Here is a 22,146-nt window from a genome sequence, read left to right on the forward strand (position 1 = left end):
ACCTCCACTCTGTCTCTTTGGTCTTGCAGTGGGCTTCTCTATGTCCAAAGTCTACTTTTAGACGTGCAGCCTTGTTAGGAGTCACGAAGGTACCCCTGTGCTGCGGGACGGTGTAGCCCGCCGCCCCACCTGCATGCCAGGCCGCGCCCCCATTAGCATCCATGATTCCTGGTAGCATTTTGGAGACTGTCCGTTCATGTGACATGGGTCATGACACGGTTCCGGGGTCCCCTGGGCCATCCTCAGCCAGAGAGCGGCATTTATGAGGCAGATCCAGGATTGAGCCAAGGCCTCAGGCTTCCCCTCTGTCCTCTCTCCACCTCTGTCCCCTCTGTCTGAGCTCCCTGGGCTCCCCCTTCCCCTTGCGTTCTCCTTCCCTGTCCTCCCCTCTCTGTCCCTCATGCTGCCACTCTGGTGCCCGCCTACACCTCTCCTTAATCCATGCCAGTGCCTGGGGTGGGGCCCTCCTGGGCAGGTGCTCTGAGCCTGAATCCTGGATCTCCTTCCTAAATGGCTTTCCAGCCCACATCAACCAAATTGCACTGGATTTGGGATCTTGAATCAGGAAGCTGATTCAAGTGCTGGCCATTTAACTGCCTCTGCCAGAAGGGACCCGCCCCTGGGGCCTTTGGCCACTTCACGCACGAGCACAGCCCGCCTGGGGGAGAGGTGGGTGTTGTCGGAGTCTCTGGGGATGCAGGTTGTTTGGCATGTGAGGATCCCTCTGGCCTCTGCACTTGCGAGATGCAGCTGACCGGCCCTCTCCAGCAGTGACCCAGGTAGGGGGGCTGCAGGAGAGACCTGTGCAGGGACCTTCCATCCCTGGTGGCCAGGAAGCGTGGCTGTGGTCTGGTGCTAGAGGTCTAGAACCTGAGCCTCCTCAGGCAAGCCAGAGCCCACCAGTGGCTGGCCTTCGGCTTGAGCGAGCAGAGAGCCGTGCAAAGGCTGCCCGGGGGTCCAGGGAGGCTTCCTGGAAGGGACGGCCCCTCCAGGGCAGGAGCATCTCTGGGGAGCAGGTGGGTCAGGTCCTGTGGTCGAGCAGGCCTTGGCCGACCTGGACACTTGCTTCCGTGGATGCTGGTACCCAGGGCGGCTGGACATGACCCATGGCACTGCCACCTTCAGAGCAAGTGCAGGTGTAGGGGTACTGGCCAGGTTCGGAGTTCGAGGTCTGTCCTCGAGAGGCCCCAGGGAGGCTGTCCTCCCAGCCCCTGCGGCCCCGCCAGCTCCAAACTCCACAGAGTTCAGGAAGGGGCCTACGCTCAGTCTGAAAGGTGGGGTTGTGCCATCCTGGTGGAGTGGCCATGGGGCCTGCTCCCTACGGCATATGTCCCTCGAGCTCTCCAGGCTGGCCCCAGCCTACCATGCCCACGTGCTCTGGAGAGCTGGTCCTTGAGCTGCAGCTACAACTGGACTGGGCGTCCCCAGCGCCAGCTATGCAGGCTCCTTCTCTTGCAGGTCAAGCAGGCTCTGGGCCTAAAAGGCCTATTCCTCCGAGGCCCAAAGCCAGGCTCACTGGACAGTCATGCTGCTGGGCAGCCCCCACCCCGGCCCTCCGTTAGCCAGCGGCTCCTGCGGCGCACGGCCAGTGCTCCAACCAAGAGCCAGAAGCCGGGCCGCAAGGGCTTCCCAGAGCTGGCCCTGGGCACGCAGGACGCTGGCTCGGAGGGGGCAGCCGATGATGTGGTACCCCTCAGCCCTGGTCCTGCTCCTGAGGCCTTGGTGTGCGAGGGGCCCAGCAGCAGCAGCCCGCGAGGTAAGGCATCAGTGGAGAGGAGCCCAGGGCAGGCGCGGCCACCGTGTGCCCCCGAAGGCCCCGGGCCTGCCGGGATGGCCGCCACATGCATGAAGTGTGTGGTGGGCTCCTGCTCCGGTGTGGACGCTGAGGGCCTGCAGAGGGAGCAGCTGCCCAGCCTGGGGCCTGCTGGAGGGCATGCAGCCATCAGCCAGCAACCTCAGGCCCGGGAAGACTTGCTAGGGGGCCCCTGTTGCAATCTGGGCCCTCGAGCCATCCCAGGGAGAAACAAAGAGGCCTCCAAGGGACCTGGGGCCCAGCGGCAGGGGCCAGGCAGCAGTGGCTCCGTGTCTTCAGACTCCAGCAGCCGGGACAGCCCGGGCAGCCCCAAGGTGGCCCCCTGCCAGCCTGAGGGTGCTCACAGGCAGCTGGGGGCCCTGCAGGGAGAGATGAACGCCTTGTTCGTTCAAAAGCTGGAGGAGATCAGGAGTAATTCCCCCATGTTCTCCGCGGGTAAGGCCTGCTGCTCCCTGCATCCTGTGTGTGCACCCCGGCATGCCTGGGCCAGTGTCCCCTGCCTTGCCACCCCCTGCTGTGCTCACGCATCTCCGCTGGCTTGTCCTGCAGCCCCATGTGCCCAGCCCCATCCCTTGCTCAAGAGGCCCTGGCACTTCAGAGGGTTGGAGACCTGGAGAGTTGGAGTCACCGGTGGCCTTATTGAGAACCAGGAGATGCATGTGGAGGGCCCTGCCCTCCTGCCCAGCCTCAGCAAGGGCTCCCTGGCTGGGCCCAAACCCACCTTGGGGCTGACTGGTCCATGGGCTACTGATGCTCTTCCTGGGTCCAGGAAGCTTCCAGTCCCCTGACTGTCCTCCAGGGCAAGGTTCAGAAGTCCCTCTGCCATAGACCCTCCTGGGTACACTGTCAGTCAGTGGTACAGCCACAGAGCAGCCTCCAGTTTGTCCCTAGATTGTCCCCATGGACCCTGAAGGGTGCTCAGAGCTGGGAAGTGGGACCTCAGAGTTTGAAAGTGCAGAGAGGAGCAGGTCCCATGTGGCCCTGGGGCCCTGGGACCTGTGCTCTGCCCAGATGGCACTGAGCAGCTCCGGGAGCCTGCCGCCACCATGGTGGACTGTCTCTGGCCTGCCCCTTGCTGGCAGGAGTGTTGGGTTGAGCTGGTTTGTGGAGCCCCAACCCGGTGGGAGGGACGTGCACCAAGCCTGCCCCTGCCACCACGCTCCTCCCTCGCCTGCCAGGCCTTGCTGTCTGTCCGTCCACCTATCAGCCCCACCCCATGCTGACCACCTTCTCCTTTCTGTCCCTGCACCCTGGGCTGCCTCCGTAGTTAGGGACTGAGAGCTACAGCGCCAGGTAACAGACTCGGCCCCCGCATGCCCCTTGCTGCCCTGGCCCCAGGAGGACCCCTGCCTGGCCTGCCAGCCAGGCCTCTGTGGACCTTGCACATGAGTGGACACAGGGCCAGGGCACCTCGCCCATCAATTCCCAGCAGCAGGGTGGGGGGCAAGGCACTCTGAGTGAGCTGTGTGCAAATGAACCAGCCTGGTTGCTGGGGATTGGGTGGGGCTTGCCCCATGCCCTTTGGCACAGAGGATCACGGGGACCATTTCTTGATGCAATTTTTCCTCCCTGACCTTACCTATTTCTCTGTCTCCCTTTCTTTCTCCCTCTGTGTCTCTATCCTTGTTTGTCTCTATCTCCCTCTTTCCCATCTCCCTATCTCTGTCTCCTTCCCTCTCTCCCTCTCTCCTGTCTCCCTCTCTCCTCTCTTCCTGTCTCTCCTGTCTCCCTCTCTCTTCTGCCTGCCATTCTCCTCCCTTCCTTTCCCCCAGATGCCTGCCCCTTCTCCCTGCAGCGGTCAATCTCCCCCCTGTGCAGCCTGGAAACCATTGCTGAAGAGCCAGCCCTGGGCCCTGGCCCCCCACAGCAGGTGGCCAACCCCACCAGCTCCCGCAGGGAAGGGCCCCAGTGCCCTGCAGGACCCTCAGCCAAAGTGGCCAGAGCACCAAGAACAGCTTTGGGAGCTTCTGAGCCCCTCCAGCTCAGAACCAGGGACGACGGGCACAGTGAAGAGCCCCCCAGAAAGTCACACGAGGGCACCAGTGGGGCATGCCTGGGGTCCCCTGTCAGCCAGACGCACAGCAAGAGCCACCCCCAGGCCCTGGGTCCCCTGCCCATGGTCAGAAGAGCTAAGAGTGAGGGCCGGGTGCTGCTGGAGCCCCTGGGTCCCTGGCGGCCCCTGGCTGGGCCCTCCCCCACCCCAGCCGTACACTCAGACGCCACAGGCAGTGACCGGCTGTGGCAGCGTCTGGAGCCAGGCAGCCACCGTGACAGCGTATCCTCGTCCTCCAGCATGTCTTCCAGCGACACCGTCATCGATCTCTCCCTGCAGAGCCTGGGCCTGGGCCGCAGCCGGGAGAGCCTCGCTGGGGTCCCGCATGGACGGCTACCCCCACGGCCCTGCTCAGCCTCAGCTGCTGGCCCTGCTGACCTGCCTCCTGTGACCAAGAGCAGATCAAACCCCAACCTGCGGGCCCTGAGTCAGCTGGCTCCCATATCCGACGGGCTGCGGCCCCGGCCCCTGGCCCCGCGCCCACCTGGCGTCCAGCCCCGATCCCCCTGGGGCCGCCTCACCCTGGTGGGCTTGCAGGACTGCTCCGCCGCTGCGAAGTCCAAGAGCCTGGGGGATCTGACCGCTGACGACTTTGGCCCCGGCTCTGAGGGCAGCGCCCGCAGCCTGAGCCACAGCCTCGGCACCCCAGGCCGGGCTGGGCAGGCGCTGCATCCAGACGCACTGACACAGCAGCTGCGCTGGCTCGTGGGCTGTGGGCAGGCCGGGGACATGGCATCACCTGCCAGTGTGGGCCCACCCGGGGAGGGGCCGGCGGGGGGCCCCGGCTTCCTGCGGCGGTCCTCCTCCCGCAGCCAGAGCCGCGTGCGGGCCATAGCCAGCAGGGCCCGCCAGGCCCAGGAGCGGCAGCAGCGGATGCGGGGCCAGGGTCCACGGGGACCTCCGGAGGAAGAGCGGGGCACCCCCGAGGGCGCCTGCTCCGTGGGCCACGAGGGCTTTGTGGACATGCCCGCCCCCTCCAAGGGGGCCCTGGAGCAGGCGTCCAGTGCTGCTGACAGCCGGCTCCTGCTGCGGCTCTGACCTGGCCCTGTGTGGGCCCAGCTGCCCTCCCCACTGTCCGCTGGGAACCCAAGGGACAGATCGGAGTGCCCAGCATTTGCTCAGGAAATGGAGCAGCCAGGTCCTCAGCTGCTGCTCCCCTGGTTCCTGGGCAGAAGGGCCTGCAGCTGCCCAGGGCCCCAGCAGAAGCCTCGAGCTGGCTGTGGCCGGCAGTTCGTTTGAGCTCTACAGAGATTTGCGTTTTTAGAAGTAAACTCATACCACGTAAAAGTGAACCGGGCCTCTTCCCACCGTGCCTGCCTGCTCCCGCCTGTGGTGTGTGGCCCGTCCGCTCTGGCTCTCCGGAGGCAGGGTGCCCGTCCCTGAGTGCCTGGGACATCTGTCTGCCCCACCCCCACGCACTCTGCTCTGAGCAGACTGTCCCTCCCCGGAGGTCAACTATGCTCCCCAACACAACTCCAATAAACATGTCCCTGCCAGCCATGGGGCCCGCCTGCCTCCTGGTCCTTCTGGCTGCTCCCAGGACCGCCACGACCCACTCCCAGGAGGCTGTGCACAGTTCCCAGGGCAGGACGGGGGGCCCAGTTCTCGAGGGATCAAGACCCAGCTGAGAGGCTGCTGTGCCCCTCCCCTGGCAAGCTGGGGTACTGACCAGGACATGGGAGTGTGCTGGGGTCTGTCCTGTGCCCGTCCCCTGGTGGAGATGTATGTGGAACACCCCGAGGCCCAGGGAAGCCAGTCTTCAGCCTCTACTGTTCACAGGGACTTGACAGATTGCTGTTGACCGAGGAAGACCACCTGGCCCCCACCAGGAAAAGCACTGTGTCTGGCTGGGACCCTTGGGAGAGTGTCCACTGCAGACCTCTTGGGGGGGCAGCTCTGCCCTCACTGTGCTCCCTTGGGCAGCAGTTGTGGGCAGCCACAGGGGCTCATACCAACTGCCCCCCAGCTCAGCAAGGCCTCTCGCGTCCTGCTCCCTCCAGATCCCCCAAGACTGGCAAGACCTCCTGCCCCCTCGGGCCTGGGGACACTTGCATGTGGGAGCAGAGGTACCTGGAGTGTGGTCCAGCTGCCCTGGGCCAGGGAGGAGCCTCTGCCCAAGGAACATGAGCTCTGTGGGCTCAGGGTGGGTGTGGGCACTGCTGTGCCCATTTGTTGACCAAAGTCTTAGAGCAAAGGGTGCTGCCCCGTGCAGGACAGGGCCACCTGTAGGGAAGAGGGCAGAGGCCAAAGCCTTTCTGCTCCAGCTGGAAAAAGACGGGAGGTCACTGGCTGGAGGCTGCTGGTCGCATGCAAGGCACTGGCTCAGGCCAGTCCCACCCTGCAGAGGGCACAGGCAGGCCAGGGCAGAGGCTGTGCCGGAGTGTCCACAGCTCCACAGCCTGAGGCCCTCATCCTGGCTCCTGCCTTCTAGCTGCTGTCCATTTCCCGCCTCCTCCTGAGGGCCCAGCCTGGGCAGGTAGGAGACCCGAGTGCCATCATGACCCTAGATGGATTTGCAGTCAGCTTAAGCCAGGCAGTGGAGCCTCCGTGCAGGGCCATCTCCCAGGTGGACATGCTCTAGGGCCCAGCAGGGCAGAATGAGTGCTGAAGGCAGGCTGCCTGGCGAATGTGGAGTCAGAGCTTCCCCATTGGAGCTGAGGCTGGAGGAGCATTCGACTGACAGGGCCAGTAAGACGCTCCAGGCAGCCTGGACTGGTGGCCTAAGACCTCTGGGAAGAGTTGGAAGCAGACAGGGCCTCTGCCCAGCAGAACCAACTTCAGAATGGGCCTGGCTGTCACTCAGCTGTCCAGTGACACCTGCTGCCCCCTGGTGGCCACCCATGGACAGGCAGGCCAGGAGCTGGTCCACAATCACCTGAACACTGGACTGGGGTCCAGGGTGGCATCATGAGGTCAAGAGCCACACAGCAGGTCTGTCACACTGACTCCCAGGCAGGGTAAAGGAGGTGGGGTAAGGCCAGAAGAACCCTGGCCTGGCCTCAGCTTGGGGTGTCTCTCACACATCTTTGAGCCCTTCCTGGTCTCAGGGTACAAGTGCTGGGGGTCTCAGTGGAACATGAGGGGAGGCAGAGTAGTGGTCGTGGCCGGGTATCCAGCAGAGCTGACAGCAGCTCAGGTGCCGGGGCAGTGCCCAGTATGGGAAGTCGGAGCCCAGGAGGCCTCCGGGCGGCCTGAGCAGAGGCCCACACAACTTCCTTGCCATCCTGTGCACACACAGTGTGGCGTGGCTCAGTGGGTCTCCTGGCCAGGCCTGGAGCGTGCCCTGCTGAGGGAGGAGCCCCAGGAGGCTCAGCACTCCCAGGGCCCTGGGCTCAAGGCCACAAAACCCACAGAGGCTGCTCAGCTCTGCCCTGGCTCCTGCTGGGGACCCTGAAGGGCCATCAAGGCTGCAGTCTCTTCTGCAGGTTCTTGAGGCAGAAGTGCTGTTCAGCACTTCATGCTGTCCCCTGTCTCCAGGAGCAGTGGGGACAGGAGGGGACACAAGTGAGTCTGTGCCCTCTGCCAGGAGGCAGGAATAGGAAAAGCCAGGCCCAGGGCCGGAAGTCGGAGCTCGGTGCCTCGCCTGGAAGAGTCCTGAGGGTCGGCTGACACAGGCCTGCACCTCCTCCCGGGCCCCACAGGCACAGCTCCCGCCGCAGGCCCAGGCACTGCACCCTGGCAGGCGCGTGCGGAGGTATTCGTATATTTATATGTGTGTGTATATATAAAAGATTATTAACAGTTAAATACATTCCACTTGGAGTGTCTCTCGGGACACGTGGCATCGGCTGGCCCGGGCGCACATCCTCAGAGCAGCGCAGGGCAGACACTTGGTGAGCAAGCGCAGGTCCCTGCTGCACCCCAAGCACCTCCTCACGGGCCGGGCAAGGCGTCTGGTGGAACTGGGGCCTCACTCAGCCGGGACCTCGTACTTGAAGATGACGCTGAAGAGCCGGCCGCCCAGCCGCTCGGCCAGCCAGGCGTTCTTGACCACCGCCAACTTGAGGCTCTCGCAGCGCAGCACTGCATGGTAGTTGGTGTGGACAGCGCGGCCCATGCCCTCAATGACCACCAGGTCTGCGCCGCGCTCCCGAGCCAGCACGGCCAGCCCCTGGTCCAGACGGCTTCAGGGAGGAAGGCATAGGCGGTCAGGCCAGGGCCAGCCAAGGCCTGTGCCGACCACACCCGGGGACCCAGGCCTGCTTCTCTCAGAGGCAGCGCCTGCTGAGAGCACGGGAGCCCGTCCCTGCTAAGCGGGGCCTGCCCTGCAGCTGCCTCCCCACCAGCCGCTACTGCTCCACTTGGGGCACTGCCCGGCCGCCCTTCCTGAGCTTGACTGAGAGGACCTTAGTCATTTCCACGCCTTCTTGCATCCTTCCTGGCTGGCTATCAGGGGCTCGTCAGCTCCTGGGTCAGCAGGCACAGAAAGCACTGCATGTGACCAGCTAACCCGTAGGGGATATGGGGACGGACCCCCAGCACCGGCCTGGGGTTGCTGCGGCCCAGAGGCCAGTATGCTCCTGGGGTCGCCTCAACCTGAGCCCACCGACCCCCACAGGTCCCAGGCAAACGTGGCTGACCAGGTCTGCAGTTGGGGCAGGGCACAGGCAGAGCTGGCTGCTGCTACTTTGCCGAGCCTGGTGGGGAGGGAGAGTCACTGGGGTTACCTGAGGTCGAGGCACGGGGAGCTGGAACCCGTCTGTACCAGCAGCAGCCGCTCCTCTTGGAGTGCAGAGCTGTGGGTCACCAGGAAGTCACTGCCCAGCGATGTGGCAGACAGGCACTCCCCTCTGTCCACCTCCCAAGACCCACAAGGCCCACCCCTTGGCTCGGGGCTGCAGCCAGCACCTACTTACTGGACAACAGGGTCCATGGCTGCAATGCGATCGGCCACGATGAGGGACTCGCTGTAGGTCACATCGTTCAGGGCAGGGCCTGAGTTGCACGCCAGGATGACCTGCAGGGGGCCCAGACCCTTTGGTGCCTGGGCTGCTGCCCAGCACAGAGCCAGCCTATGTCCTGTGCTCACCCAGGTTCTCCCTGTCCCAGCGCCAAGAGGCCAGCTGCTGAGGAGCAGGGCCCCAGAGTGACCACACGGCTCCACGGCCTCTGGGAAGGAGCAGATGTCCCAGCAGCAGAGCAGTACTCTGAGTGCGCCCTGGCCCTCCCTGCCCGTGGGTCAGGGTGACACCACATCTGTCTCCCTGTCCAGCAGACACCTTTCCAGAGGGCTGCGGGGCCATCCCTGGGTGCGCAGATGGATCCAAGGCCCTGAATGGGGATCCGCCAGCAGAGGCCAGGCCCTCCTGCCTCACCTGCACCTGCCCACAGAGCGGAGAGGCCCGGGGAGAGTCCCACCCACACGGCCTCCCCACTCACCTCCGTCCCTCTAAAGAGTAGCTCCCTGACAAAGGGGAAGACTCCCAAAATGATGTCTATTCCACTGTTATCTGCGAAAATTAAGGCACATTTATGAGGGGGCCCCTGCAAGACAAAACCAGGACGTTCAGTTGGGAACAGGCGCATCCGAGCCTTCGACACCACTGCACTCCACGCCCCCTCGGGGCTGGGCCCAGGGGTCTCGGGTCCCAGCGTATGGCAGGTGCTGGGACGGGCAACCCCAGGGGGGCCCCTGCTTCTTCCAGCAGGGCAGGTCCAGAGGGCTTTGGTACTGAGGCCAGCTGACCTGACAAGAGGTCACTGCAGGTCAGGCAGGGAGTGGGGACATTTGACATTAGGTTCTTGGCTGCAGGACTGTGAGCTCTAAGAGCCAGGGCACTGTACACCAGCCAGGACAGCTCCACACCCACCTTCGACGGCCTGATGCCCCCTCTGCCCACCCCCAAGGCCCCAGGCTGTCTGTCCCCAAGGGCAGGGGCAGGAGGAAGTCCAGGCACCTTCAATCTCTGCAGCCACTTGTTGTAGGAGTCCACGAGCCAGGGCCGCTCTGTGGAGAGAGGGGCGCCAGCCATCAGGGGGCGTCAGGGGGCTGCTCCAGGCGGCAGCTTCCCCACTCCTGGGCCCAGAGGCAGCCTCACACCAAGGGACAGACCGCCACACCCAGCACGGAGAGCACTGGGCTGCCCTACCTTGTAACTTCCTCTTCGCCTCCTCAAACCCAAACTGGGGATCAGACTCAAGGACACTGAATGGAGAAGAAACGGAATTAGAAAAACGTAACCAAGAACTTCAGTCTGCGCTGCTCAAGGTGCGTGCCTAGGCGAAGCGTTGCCACACAAGCAGGCCTGCTGCCCGGACCCCAGCCGCACCTGCCAGTGCCATGGCCACCTGCTGGCCTGGTGCCAGGAAGCGGCTTCTGAAGTAACTAAGTCGACACTGTAAAGGGAGCCCGGGCAGAGCCCCAGGAGCGGAGCCCTGCCTCAGAGGCATGTGCGCTCGCGGAAGCACCTGCACCTCTGTGCAAAGACTCTCTGTGCCCCAGAGGTAAACAGCACTGAGTCCCCCGGAAAAGTTCAAACCCAGGCCCCTAGGCCCCCAGGGCACACCCCTCCCCGCCGTTAATGTGGGGCTAGGGCCAGGCAGCCTGCGGGCAGGATGGCGACACCAGAGCAGCCAGCCAAACTGGTCTGAGCCATTTCAAGATGCAAAAGGAAGAGGCCAGGCCAGGCCAGGCTGGAGACACCTACTCAGACACTGCCTTGGCCCCCCAGTCGAAGACGTTCCCTGCCAGCAGGCCCTTCACCAGGGCCAGCTGCCTCTCCTCCCAGCCCAGCGAGTCCAGGGCGCGCACCACGCCCTGGAAGTACTTCAGCGCGATGCCGTTTTCTTTCTGTTTCACCTGTGGAGAGACCAGATGCCGAGGCTGAGCACGGACGTGCTCCCTGGGCCACATGCTCCACGCCACCTCTCAGCAGGGCAGCTGAGCAAAGAAGCCTACTGAGGAGGTCAGCCGGCTGGGCCGCACTGGGCTGAAGTGCTGCCTGATCAGCTGGTGCACACGTCCCCACTGGGTGAGACCCGAGAACACCTGGCCTGAAACTTGACACGGCAGAGCGGGGACTGGGAAAGGAGACACACCCCCGGGCAGAGGGGTTCAAGGACAGCTGGCATGCCCCAGCGTGGCCACCACACAGGGAAGCAAATCTGGCACCTGTGTGGCCTCAGGAGCCAGGAGAGAACAGGCCAGGTGAGGGGTGGGGAGGAGGGCAAGGCAGGGCACACGCCCCCCAGGGCACGCACTTCCTCAGGTGGGTGGGCTTGCCCAGCCCTACGCACCTCCTTCCTCTGCCCTCATACCTGCGCACCAGCCCAACTGGCTGCCTGGTCAGCCGGGAGTCGCCAGCTGCGTGGGTGCCAGCCGGGCTTCCCAGCAGAGCTGGCACCAAGACTTGATGGCGAGGCCCGGCTGCAGGCGGGCTCACCTTGGAGTAGGGGTCTGGGAAGCTGAACTCCTTCAGGCAGTGCTCCCGCGTGTCCAGCAGGCTGCGCACCGTCAGGGTCCCGTAGGCGCTGCAGACGAAGCAGGCGGAGTGAACGCTGAACAGGCTCGGCTCATGAAGTCCGAAAGCCCAGCCAGACCCAGAGCTCAGGCCATGAGAAGTGGCCCCAGGAGGCTGTCGACTGAGCCACCCCTGCAGCCAGGCCAGTGGGTCCCCACGCATGCAATGGTGCGCCCACTTTCTCAGAGGAGTGGCGGTCCTCCAGACGACGGCCACTTACAAGGGCTGGTGTCGCAGGGTCTGGAGCTTGCTCCAGTACTTCTGCCGGAACTTCTCGGCCCTCTCGGCAGCATCGGTGGACTCAGGCTGGCTGGCCACAGCACGCTTCACCACCTGCCAGGTGTGCAGTTGGAGAGGCAGCTGCCTGGCCCCAGCAGGCCCCTCCACAGGTGGCCCTCCTGGGGCCCGCCCCCTCCCACTGTAAGACCCAGTGGCAGTGGCAGCGTGGCAGTGAGTTCCCCTGCGCTTTTCCACTTACAAGGGCCTCCCCTCCCCAGCCCTCGGTGGCCAACTACCAGGTACCACGCCAGGTCCACAGCCTCGGCTCCGAGCTGCTCGGGGTCTGGGGCTGGGTCCCTCACGCAGGACAAAGCCAGGCCTCCCGAGGCTCTGCGGAGGGCAGCATTCCCACGCAGCTCCGAGGGCCCCGGTGGAGTCCAGCTGGCCTGAACTCAGTGCTTAGTCCCCATGTCCAAACCCTGCAGCTCCTGGTGGGCCTCAGAAAAGTGGGGAAGCACAAGCACCCCAATCCCCCCCAGGCACAGGGCCTCCACGTGAAGCCCAGAGCAGCGGGCGGCCCCCCGGGAGGCAGCAGGAAGGCCTGTCAAGCCACTTGCTCTCTGAAGAGGTGATGGCCAGTGTAAGCCCCGGCCACAGGAGCCACCTCACCACGAGGCATTCACTGACCCCCAAGCAGCCAGGAGCCAGTGTCTGCCTGAGAAACCAGTCAGCCTCTCACGTGCAATGGAGCGGCGGGAGCACTCCCACCCTCCTCCACCTCGTCCGTACCAGGACCCCAAGAGGGAGCCAGCTAAGGCCCAGGTGCCCTGGCTGCGTCTTGTGCCCTCACCCCGTCCAGGGCCTCCTCGAAGCAGGTGAGCCAGTACTTGCGGGCCCGCGCGTCGTCAGTGAGATCCACCGTGTCAGGCACATAGGAGGACGGGTCCAGGAGGAGCGGGAGGTTGACCAGGGGCCTCTCCAGCCGGTCCATCTCCAGCAGGTCAAACTGGAGCACAAGAGCCAGAGGGGAACATCAGCGGGGAGCTGTCCGGAGCTTTGTCTGAGAGCGGAGAGACCCGCCTCTGCGCTATCTCTGGGCCGCCTGCCCAGTCGCCTGCTGGACTCCTCAACTCATCACCTGGCTTGGCCAGTGGCAGGCCCCCATCCCCGCATCACCACCCCTGGCCCCTGGCCAGCACAGGCCACCAGTTCTCCTGGGGTCATGGGCACTGCTACCCAGAGGCGAAGCGAGGCACGGCCGTCGGCCAGAGGACTATCCGGGACACAGTGTGCCCCACAGTGACCTCCGTGCCCTGACCTAGAGAGCACACATCACATGCTGGGCACCGGACCCTTCTCTACTGGGGCAGGTTGGACCCTACAAGGCAGAGCAGTGGTCATATTCCAAGCAGGCCGCCTGGTCAGTGGAGTCTGTAAGCAGCACGGGTGTGTGCTGTGTAACGGGCTTCAGCAGGGAAGAGCAGGGAATTCTGAAAACTGACAGAACGCAGCTGCAGGGGTCACCCACTGCCACTCAAGTGCCACCGTGGACTCCTGACGTCTCTTGCTGCACGCTCCGCAGTCCAGGGCTCTGCCTGCCTTCCTGGCAGAGGGAGCAGGCCCTGATCTGCTTCTGGGAATGAAAACCCAAGTGCAGGCATGGTACAAGGATGTGCAGCACTGACCGAGGGCTGACCCCTGGCCACCTCACACTGTTACAGACACTGTTACAGACATGCAGGGCCGGCATCACAGCAGCTGGTTTCCAAGCAGCAGTCCTGGCCTGCGCTCGGCCAAGGCAAGGACTAGCACGCAGCGGTGCGGGAGAGCTCTCTCCTGTGAAGGCACGCTGTGGCTCGGAACCCAGGAGAAGGGCCCAGGCGCACCCTGGAGGAAGCCACCTCTGCGGTCAGCCAGGGTCTTTCCACCTGGAGCACTTTGGCTGCCCTGCAGGAGGCTGTGCCAACTGTTTCCGACCGCTGCCTTCACTGCTCCAAACTGTCATGGCCACTCAGCCCGGGTCCCAAGAGTCCTCAGAAAAGTCACGTTCTGACCGGAACACTGTCAGCCTGACGCCCAGGGAAGGCCAGCTCCTGCCCCACAGTGCCTCGCTGGCACGGGCTCCGGGGGAGGCCCTCTCCACGCCAGCTCCACCAACACCTGTGGCCTGCATCTGCTCATCTGCCAGCCCCACTCATGATCACGCCAGGCTCAGCCCCATGGGTACTTGAGGTCTAGGAACCCACAGGAAAGCGCCAGCAAAGAACAAAGTCCAAGGCAGGAGCCAGGCGGTTCCTGAGACCCAGGTCTACCCCAGGCCTACCCCAGGCCTACCCGAGGCCCTGCGGCAAACCTGCCCCACCACCTTGGGGAGAGGCCTTGCCTCCCTGACCCTCAGTGTTCCCTGCGCCCAGGCGGCTGGACACGGCTCCCGGCCCACGCTGGCAGTCCTGAAAATCAGCACGAGGTCCTCCTCTTCCCTTGGGTCAACCTGTGCACTGCTGGCTAAGCCGTCAGCCTTGGCAGGCCACACAACAGGGGCTTCTCTCCCGGGCATCAGAGAGCCAGCACACACTGCCCAGGCGGGCCTGCTACTCACGGTGCCGCTTCTCGCCCGCTGCGTGGGGCAGAGCTCCGGCGAGGCACTCATCAGCCCCGAGCTGCCAGCGTAGTTCTCGCCCCAGCTGTACTGGTTAGGATCTGGAAAAACGGGGAGCCAGGTGTCCGTTAGCCTTCCCCTCGATTTAAAAGGAGAAAATGGGGAGGAGGAATGGGGTAAACCGTGTGCCTACTGTGTGGAAGCCTCCCTCTCCCCGCCCCGCCCGCACCACCCTGGTGTGGAGCACAGGCCACAGGCCACGTGGCTGGTCACTTGTGGAGTGTAGGGACATCACTCACTGTCCTGCTCGGCTCCTTTCAGGAAGGCTCCAATGGCGCCCAGGTAGCCTTCATGCCTCAGGAACAGCGCCTGCACTTCTCCCTGCCATAGCCCAAGCCCACACGTGGCTGGTCAATGTCCAGAGTCAATACTGCTTAAGCCACGCACCCACGGCCCAACTTCTGAAAAGCTGACCAGACCATGCACTGCCTAGTGCAAGCTGCAGGCTGCGGTCTGAGCTGCCTGAGGGGCTCCCTTCAGGAGAGGGAAGGTTCCCTTCCAGGAAACTAATTGCTGCGCAGCGGGTCTGGCCTGGAAATCAGCCTCAGAGGGGTGCACTAGGTGGGGCACACCCAACAGGGGCTGGTACGTTCTGTGGCCCCTCGGTAGGCCCCACAGGTGCCCTGAGCCCTTCAAGCAGTGCGAAGCTGACTGCAGTGAGGGTGATCCCCGACTGCCCATCACCGGTGACATGCTCACACTGACCTGCAAGACACCCAGCGTCAGAGGCAGGGAGAGGGGCAGAGCCTGGGCCGCTGGGCACCAGGCTCTCTGGTGGCTCATCCCTAAGGCGCCGAGCTACCTGGGGCTGCAAGTGCGTCCCATCCCTGCTCCCCTGCATAGTGCCCCTGCCATCCGCGCAGCGTCTGGTCAGCACACTGCTGCTTTCTCAGACCCTAGGGATGGGTCAAGACTGGGACAGGGGCTGCGATGTGGTAGTGGAGGAGTGCTTGCCTAGCGTGCCTGAGGCCCTGGGTTCGACCCTAAGCACCACACCAAATAAGTAAAATAAAGGTGCCATGTCCGTCCACAACTGAAAAAAAAATCGGGACAAACCCAGTCCAGGGAGGGGATACGGTCACAGTCACCTTGGAGAAGAAATTAATACTGTAGGTGATGGTGCGCATGGTCACAGGGTGGCCTCGGATGAAGAAACCCCCGAAGTACACCCTGTCCAGACTGTGCAGCTTTGCGTAGAGACAGGCAAGTTGCCCGATGTCATTGCTGATCATGTGCAGCAAGCTCTTGGCCATGTCTTCTTTGGAGAACTCTGAGAGGGAGACAGAGGCAGGACCTCCTCAGGGGAGCGAGCCCAGGGTGTGAAGCGAGCACTCCTGGCTGTGGGGTGGGCAGCAGGCGCTCCGGGGACGTGGGAGGGACTGCCAGGGCACTCTGGAGGGCACGTGATGGTGGCACAGTCTGCAAGAGGCTTTGCTTTCAAGTGGGAAAAAACCTCAAGTCACTTTTCCTAACTCATATTTTCTCTAAAAACAGGAATTATGGGATTTACTTGCTGGGACTCTGATGAGCTCATGGCGTCAGTGAGTGGGAGGCCTGCTAGCAGGGGCAGGAGAGGTTCTGGGGCTAGTCTGCAAGACCCAGTCTCTCAATGTGTGGACAGTGTGCACGGTGACCTCAAGTTGCACATGCCCAGCTCACCAGGCACCACTTCCGTGACAGGGCCAGAGGCCTGGCCAATACCTTTGTCAGCAGTGGCTGACTTCCCAAAGCTGCTTGCGATGAGGTTGCCACTCAGCCCCAGGGTCTGGTGGGCCCCGCCATAGATGTCCTGTACCAGCATGTCCACGTTGGCATGTTGGCCCTTGGAGGCCAAGTGCAACAGCTCATCGAACTTCTGCAGAGGCAGAGCAGAGCAGTGAGGGGCCCAGCAGCTGGTGGGCCGCCTACCACCCCACAAACCAAGTTCCTACAGGAGGCAAGTCAGGTCAAGCTCTGAGAACCCTCCCTCCCTCTGTGGGCCAGATGCTGTGGACCACCAGCTGAGGGTGCTTTGGTAGCGCCCAAACTTTCAGAATGCAAATAGCTCAGGCACAGGGTCCTAGGACCTCCTAACAGTCAGAGCAAAGGCCTGGAAGGAGCAAGCTGGCCATAGCCTTCCCAAGAAGGCCCGGGAACGGGAGGTGTCCACAGACCCAGCAGTGCCTCTGCAGTCCTGAGTACCTTTGTTTTGGTGAGGAGAGCCCCCAGCCCCCAGAAGGTGCCGCCTCCAATGGAGCTGCCACCAATCCACTCGAACCTGTCCTCCGTTTCTACCTGGGACAGAAGAGGGTGGTGTGTCAGCAAGCAGGCCCTCACCATGCAGGCCCCGGGCACTGTGGTCAGGGCTGTCCCTGTCCTGCCTGGAGAGCTGCCACACTCCCAAAGGTAGAGACTGGGCGGTGCTGACACTGACAGTGGGGGCTCGACCGTCCCACCAACAAGGGCCTGCAGGCTGGTGACCTGGTCTCACGGCACAGTAGGCTTGTTCCACGTCCAGCACTGCCTGAGACTATGCATTTCCCAACAAGCTGCTGCTGCTGCGCTGTCCACTTGTCTGCTCTGGGAAGGGGAGTCTCACCTTCACAATGGAAACTCCAGAGCCAATGTTGACCAGGAGATAGGGAAAAATGTTGGGGTGGTTTGTCTGAAATCGGAACTCAGGGTCGGAGTCTTTCTGATACATGAAGGCCTCATGTGGGATGTTCTTCAGCACGAAGTTACACCCCTTTATCAAGCAGGTCATCACGTCCTCCTTGTCAACTCTGAAAAGGAAGGAGCCAGTCGTCTGGGGCACCACCAGCCCCAGAAGGGACAAATCACAGTGCATCTGCTGGGCAACAGAGCAGAGCAGGTTCCCCCTGGAGACACTGCTCCCTGGTACGGCTGTGCTCCAGCTTCTGGAAGACTTGCCTTTGGCAGCAGCCACTGCCAGGCAGTGCCCACACACAACACCAGCTGTGCCCGCAGCCAGGCCCATTCAACTGGCCGCACCTGCAGAGTCACCAAGGTGCGTCTCCCCTCCTTAGCCACACTTACTTCAGCCGCAGCTTCTCCTCAATGAGGTCTTTGAACTTGTATGCCCCACCCCCGGTCGCCTGGATGACCTTCGTCTCTGTGTTGACCAGGTGGTCTTTGATGAAGTCCAGGCAGGCTTCGATGTAGGTGTTCTCAAACTTGACGAAATGCAGACGGGCTGTAATCTCCTCCTGAACGGAGATCTCATAGGGCGGCTCATGGTCCTGCTCTGCGTCCTGCAGGTAAGCCACCAGGCTGCACAGGGTGTTGCAGCCTAGCCCCCGTGGTGCTAGGATCCAGTCAATGTGAAGTGGGGAATGCTGATATCACTGTGGGGCCCAAGACCTCCCGGCTGCCCTGGCCATGAAGGACACTCCCTAAGGGGCAGGGGAGGTATTGCTGCCATGGTCAGAAGTGAAATGAGCAAGGAGTTGTGGGGGGGCACTGATACCTGCGACCTCCAGGACAGCTGAGGTGCCTCTGCGAGCAGCAAAGGGTCAATCAACAAGCAGCAACAGCACTAAGCCAAGGCACTGGCAAGTGGCCACCTGCCCCATGGGGCCACGTGAACCCAGGGCCCACAGCAGGCTCACCTTTCCAGAGTGGTCAAAAGACCTCACTTTGGCCACTTTGTGTTGCACGGTCGAATAGTAAGCCAGCTTGGTCAAGGATCCACCTGCAAGGGGCAGAGACACAAACCAAGCAATATTCAGAGCCAGGTGAGGGAACCTGGGGATCCACCTGCCACGAGCTCTCCTGGGCACTCTGACACTTCAGCGAACAGCCTCCTCGGTGACTGGGGTCTGTGGCCAGGCGCTAGGTGCCACGAGGACTTAAAATCCCTGTATGTACAGAACCGGGGAGAGGAAAGGAACTGTCAAACTGGAACACCTTTTCCTTTAGCAGGTCTGTTCTGCCTGGGTCCTCAACCAACCTGAGTTCAAGCATTTCTTCCAGGCTGGGGAGACAGCTCAGTCGGTAGAGTGCGTGCCTTGCAAGCACAAGGCCCTGGGTTCAATCCCCAGCACCACACACACACAAAAAAAGAATTTCTTCACAGCATGAAGTCCTAACATAAGCCTCTGGGTGCACTTGGCTGTCAGTAGGCGTTTAAGGAATTTTAATTTCAAGTTCTGATCTTGACAGTGACCCAAAGATACAGACTGACACATCCAGAAGGCTTCTGCTTAAAGAAGCTCACACTTGACCGAACATTCATCCTAAAAAGTGGGACTGCCACTACCAGGAACATTTTCTCAGGTGCATGTGGACCGTAGGTACTTTCACCAACAGGTAGGGATCAGGGCCAGAAGGCGGTTCCCAGCTCTGGTGGAAGCCCAAGACCCAGAAGTCGCCAAAGGAAGTCAGACAGAGACCTCCACGGGTCAGTCTCTCCAAATCCTTGAGGAGTCCTGGGGCTCCTGGATGTTGCACACAACCAGACACTGAGCTCAACACCAGGACAACAGAAAACAGAGGCGGCCTCTGTCCACCAAGACACACCTCAGGGGAAGCTACGCAGAGGCCCAGAGAAGGTCCTATCACGGACAAGCACAGATGCCTCATACATAGGCAGCAAGAAGCACTCTCCCAGTTCCACTGCATTCACGGGTCTGAAGGCCCATGAGCAGCAGCCAGAGCAGACACAAAAGCCCAGCCACAGAGACTGTAACTGCATTTCTAACGGCACCTGACGGCAAGAGGCAAGAGCCTCACTAGGAGAGAAAGAAGGCTCACGTTACTTTCAAAGTGCCGTTTTGAGAAAATCCTAAGGAATCACATGAGAACAAACACTCAAGTCAGCACACAGATCTGCAAACACCAAAGCGATCACAGGCCATGGTTCTCCCTTTGACAAAGACCACGCCACCGCCTCTGAGCTCACCAGTCAGCCTGGTTCAAGCTGCCTGCCCGAGTCCTGCGCCTTGCCTCAGACAGGCCCATGTCTGCTTTAGTGCCTGTGCATGAGCCACTCCCCACGAGCCCTTGGTCCTGAGCCTCCTGACCCCTCTCCAGCCCCCACTTCTGGCCTGGACCTCAGAGTCTCACTAGAAGACTGGCCCGATTCGCCTCAGTGAATAAACTGTTTTGAAAAGGGACAGATGATGCAAAGGGATGAGATGTATTTTAAGAGACTCAACAAGAGTTACTACAAACTCCCAGATCACAGAACCCGTGTTTCTAGTGTTTGTTTTAACTCACATTGACTGTAGGGACACTGGTAGGGCAGGCAGGCAGGTTCCTGCAAAACACACTCCCACCCTCATCCAACCCCGCATCCTGAGAGGCCATCAAAGTGAGGCCTTGGCTTCCCGCGCCCCATCCAAGAGGAAACGGAAGGGGTTGGTGTGCTGGGGGAACAGTCCCACAGAGGTCAGTGCGAAGCAGATTAAGTCTGAGCCCTGGGCCGTGGAAGCATGCGTCCCATCTGTTCTCAGGGATCCCCTGGAATCAGAATCCAGGTGAGGTTTCCCGCACACCTGCACACCGTGTGTGCCAGCACAGGGCTGGGCTGGCTGGACATAGAGCCGTTCGCTCACTGGGGCTCTCCAGTCCAGCCCCAGCCTGGCAGCAGAGCCTGACAAGTGGGAGGAAGCATCCCAGAAGTGCAGGTACCCATGACCTCTTCAGCACCTGAGCCATACCTTCTGATCCACCCAGGCCCAGAGACCATTCCCGCCATGGCTTTCCACTTTGGGCAAGGAAGGGCAGGAGAGCCGGGTGCACACCACTGCCTCAGGGTCCCTTCCTGCCCCACAGCCTGCAGAAACCCAGTCAGGTCAAAGCTTCAAGGACATTTTGATAAACAGTGTTCCTGTTGCATCCAAAGGGGTGAATCAACCCAGCTGACATGAGTGTCCCCATCCAAGAAAGGGAAAGAGCGTGCCAAGGACACAGAGCAGCTGAGGTTTCCTGGATCCAAAGACCTGGGTGAGGGAAGAGGAAATGGGAGAAGCCTGTTTTTACACAACACTGCTGACAAGCACACTGGCTTTAAGTGCCTGGGCAGAGGACCTCCATCAGGAGCTGTGACCCTGCCCCTACCTGCAGTGACAACAGTCTGTCCTCACACAACAAGCTGTCCTTTTAAGGCCAGACTCAGGACCCATACCGAGGGGGAGCTCTCAGAGAGCGGAAGTGAAGTCCAACCCCACAAACATCCCCTACAGCGTCCTGCTGCCTAGAAACCCAGGGCCTGGCCCTGAGCAGCAGGACCTTCAATGTCAGGGCAGTCCTCCCTCCACAGCTCTGGCTCTGGGCTACCTCAAGTGAGTCCCACTGTTCCAGCTGTTCCCCAAGTGACACCTGCAGCTAATTTCAGTTGCCTTTCAGATACATTCAGTGGACTCAGTTCCCACTGAACAGCACCCTCAACAGTGTAAGTTCACATATGCTCAGCTGGGGTGAAGCTCTCAGAAGCCTCAGCCGCTGGAAAGCCCAGTCACTTCCAGCCCATCAGGTGTCCCTTAAAATGCTTCTCATGCACTCTCTTGCCTGTCATGTCAAGCCCTTTGGAATCACCACCCCTGGTGAGTACGCACAAGGCGGGCACTCAGGGCAAGCCACTGCGCTTTGCTTCCCTGGGGGATACCTCCTCCCAGGACAGGGCACCTCGGAGATACCGAGGCGACTCAAGTGACCAGAGAACATGAAAGCACTGAAGGCTCTCAATGCTCCAGATGCAAACAGCTGCGGGAGTAGGAGTCCGTCTCTGACGGCCCGACGTTTGCAAGCTGAGAACTCGGCGGCACGCGTGTTCATTCAAGGATTTACCGAGTCACTACCGGGGATGACCACGAGACAGCACAAACTGCCCTGCCCCATCCCCGCGGGCATCCACAAGGGCACGGGGCCTGCAGCGGATCTTGCAAGTCCTCAAGAAGCCCCCCGACGGCGGCGAGGGTCGGCTGGAAGCCAGTCTCGGCTGCCCCTCGCCCGCAGGCTGACCCCGCAAGGCTTCACCTCCGAGGCGGGGCGGGAAGCCGGAGGCGGGAGCCCGAGCGCGCCCCCGTCGCCCCGCCCCCAAGGCCCGCGGGGCCCCGCCCCCAAGGCCCGCGCGGCCCCGCCCCCGCCGCCCCCCGCCCCCCGCCCCCCGCGACCCCCGCGCGGCGCCTGCCGGGAGCGCAGTGCGGCCGGTGAGCAGCACGCAGGCGCCTCGCGACGCGGCCCGAGAGGCAGCGCGGCCCGCACCCCCGCCCTTCGTCCTTCGCCGCCCCCGCGCCCGCCCGCCCGCCGCTGTGGCCGCCGCCCCGGCGCCCGCCCGCCGCTACCGATGTCGATGGCGAAGCGCTTGGCGTTCTCTAGGTTGCGGAAGATCTCGTCGGGGGGCAGCGTGATGCTCTTGTCCAGGCTGTCCCCGCTGCTCCCGCCGCCGCCCGCTCCGCACTCCGCCATTTTGAAAGTGCCCGGCCAGCCTCATCAGCCATGGAGATATATGCGCATATATTTGACTGCTAAACGCCCCCGCGCATAGATTATGCTAATGAGGTACAGGCCCCGCCCCGCCGGCCTGGGCCGGAGGGCCGACAGGGGCCAGTGATGCCGGGGCCAGGGTCTGAGAGGCCGGCGCGGTCTGCGGAGGGGCGGGCCATTGTCCTCCAGAGGTGGAGCATCAAAAGAACATCTGGAATGTTCTTTTTCTTTCACCAAGCTGGCCAGATGTTAACTCCGGTGTTATAAGCCCGCTGAGACTACTTCCAGGAAGCCACCTGGGTCCAGTGCCTGCCTGAGTGAGCTTGGCTCTGCATGTCCTCGGCGGTAAATGTCTCAATGTTTTGTGGTCTTTGCTAGGGTGCCCGCCTCACCCCGCATCCAGTTCCCCGGGATGTGGAACCTTAAATGCTGAAGTCCCACGGAACTGAGAGAGTTGACCCTGACATCAAGGAGTCCCCTGGCAGAGTGGCTCATGCATCCCCAGCTGGGGATG

At 62.3% G+C, this 22,146-nt stretch overlaps 2 protein-coding genes across 5 annotated transcripts in view; one reads left to right on the forward strand and one right to left on the reverse strand.

The window, feature by feature from the left end:
- PLCH2 (phospholipase C eta 2) overlaps positions 1 to 5,362 on the forward strand; it is a 69,164-nt gene extending 63,802 nt beyond the window's left edge. For 2 of the 4 annotated variants that reach the window (XM_079149578.1, XM_079149579.1), the window contains exons 20-21: positions 1,459 to 1,756; positions 3,586 to 5,362. In XM_079149578.1, coding sequence (XP_079005704.1) covers positions 1,459 to 1,756; positions 3,586 to 4,904 — 1,617 coding nt within the window. In that variant the 3' untranslated portion in view covers positions 4,905 to 5,362. Of the gene's footprint in view, positions 1 to 1,458; positions 3,107 to 3,585 lie in introns of all 4 variants that reach the window. The other 2 variants (XR_013765458.1, XM_079149580.1) reach the window with 2 other exon arrangements.
- Positions 5,363 to 7,553: 2,191 nt separating this feature from the next.
- On the reverse strand, positions 7,554 to 21,752 carry PANK4 (pantothenate kinase 4 (inactive)). The gene is made up of 19 exons (XM_079149659.1): positions 21,491 to 21,752; positions 17,813 to 17,895; positions 17,241 to 17,455; positions 16,783 to 16,966; positions 16,386 to 16,478; positions 15,906 to 16,059; positions 15,293 to 15,474; positions 14,444 to 14,525; positions 14,145 to 14,245; positions 12,396 to 12,551; positions 11,547 to 11,659; positions 11,249 to 11,336; positions 10,514 to 10,665; positions 9,956 to 10,011; positions 9,764 to 9,813; positions 9,246 to 9,350; positions 8,723 to 8,823; positions 8,534 to 8,602; positions 7,554 to 7,990 (listed from the first exon to the last, which is right to left on the reverse strand). The coding sequence occupies exons 1-19, from the start codon at positions 21,612 to 21,614 to the stop codon at positions 7,777 to 7,779; spliced, it is 2,322 nt and encodes a 773-aa protein (XP_079005785.1). The 5' UTR covers positions 21,615 to 21,752; the 3' UTR covers positions 7,554 to 7,776.
- Between the last annotated feature and the right edge of the window lie 394 nt (positions 21,753 to 22,146).

This window comes from Sciurus vulgaris (assembly GCF_902686455.1).
Source record: "Sciurus vulgaris genome assembly, chromosome: 1".
NCBI lineage: Eukaryota > Metazoa > Chordata > Mammalia > Rodentia > Sciuridae > Sciurus > Sciurus vulgaris.

Coding starts and splice junctions, on each gene's coding strand:
- PANK4 (XM_079149659.1), bottom strand. CDS start 21,614: ATGGCGGAGTGCGGAGCGGGCGGCGGCGGGAGCAGCGGGGACAGCCTG. Junction 16,479..16,782: donor CTGGAGTTTCCATTGTGAAG/GTGAGACTCCCC, acceptor CTTCTGTCCCAG/GTAGAAACGGAGGACAGGTT. Junction 16,060..16,385: donor CTCTCCTCACCAAAACAAAG/GTACTCAGGACT, acceptor CTGCCTCTGCAG/AAGTTCGATGAGCTGTTGCA.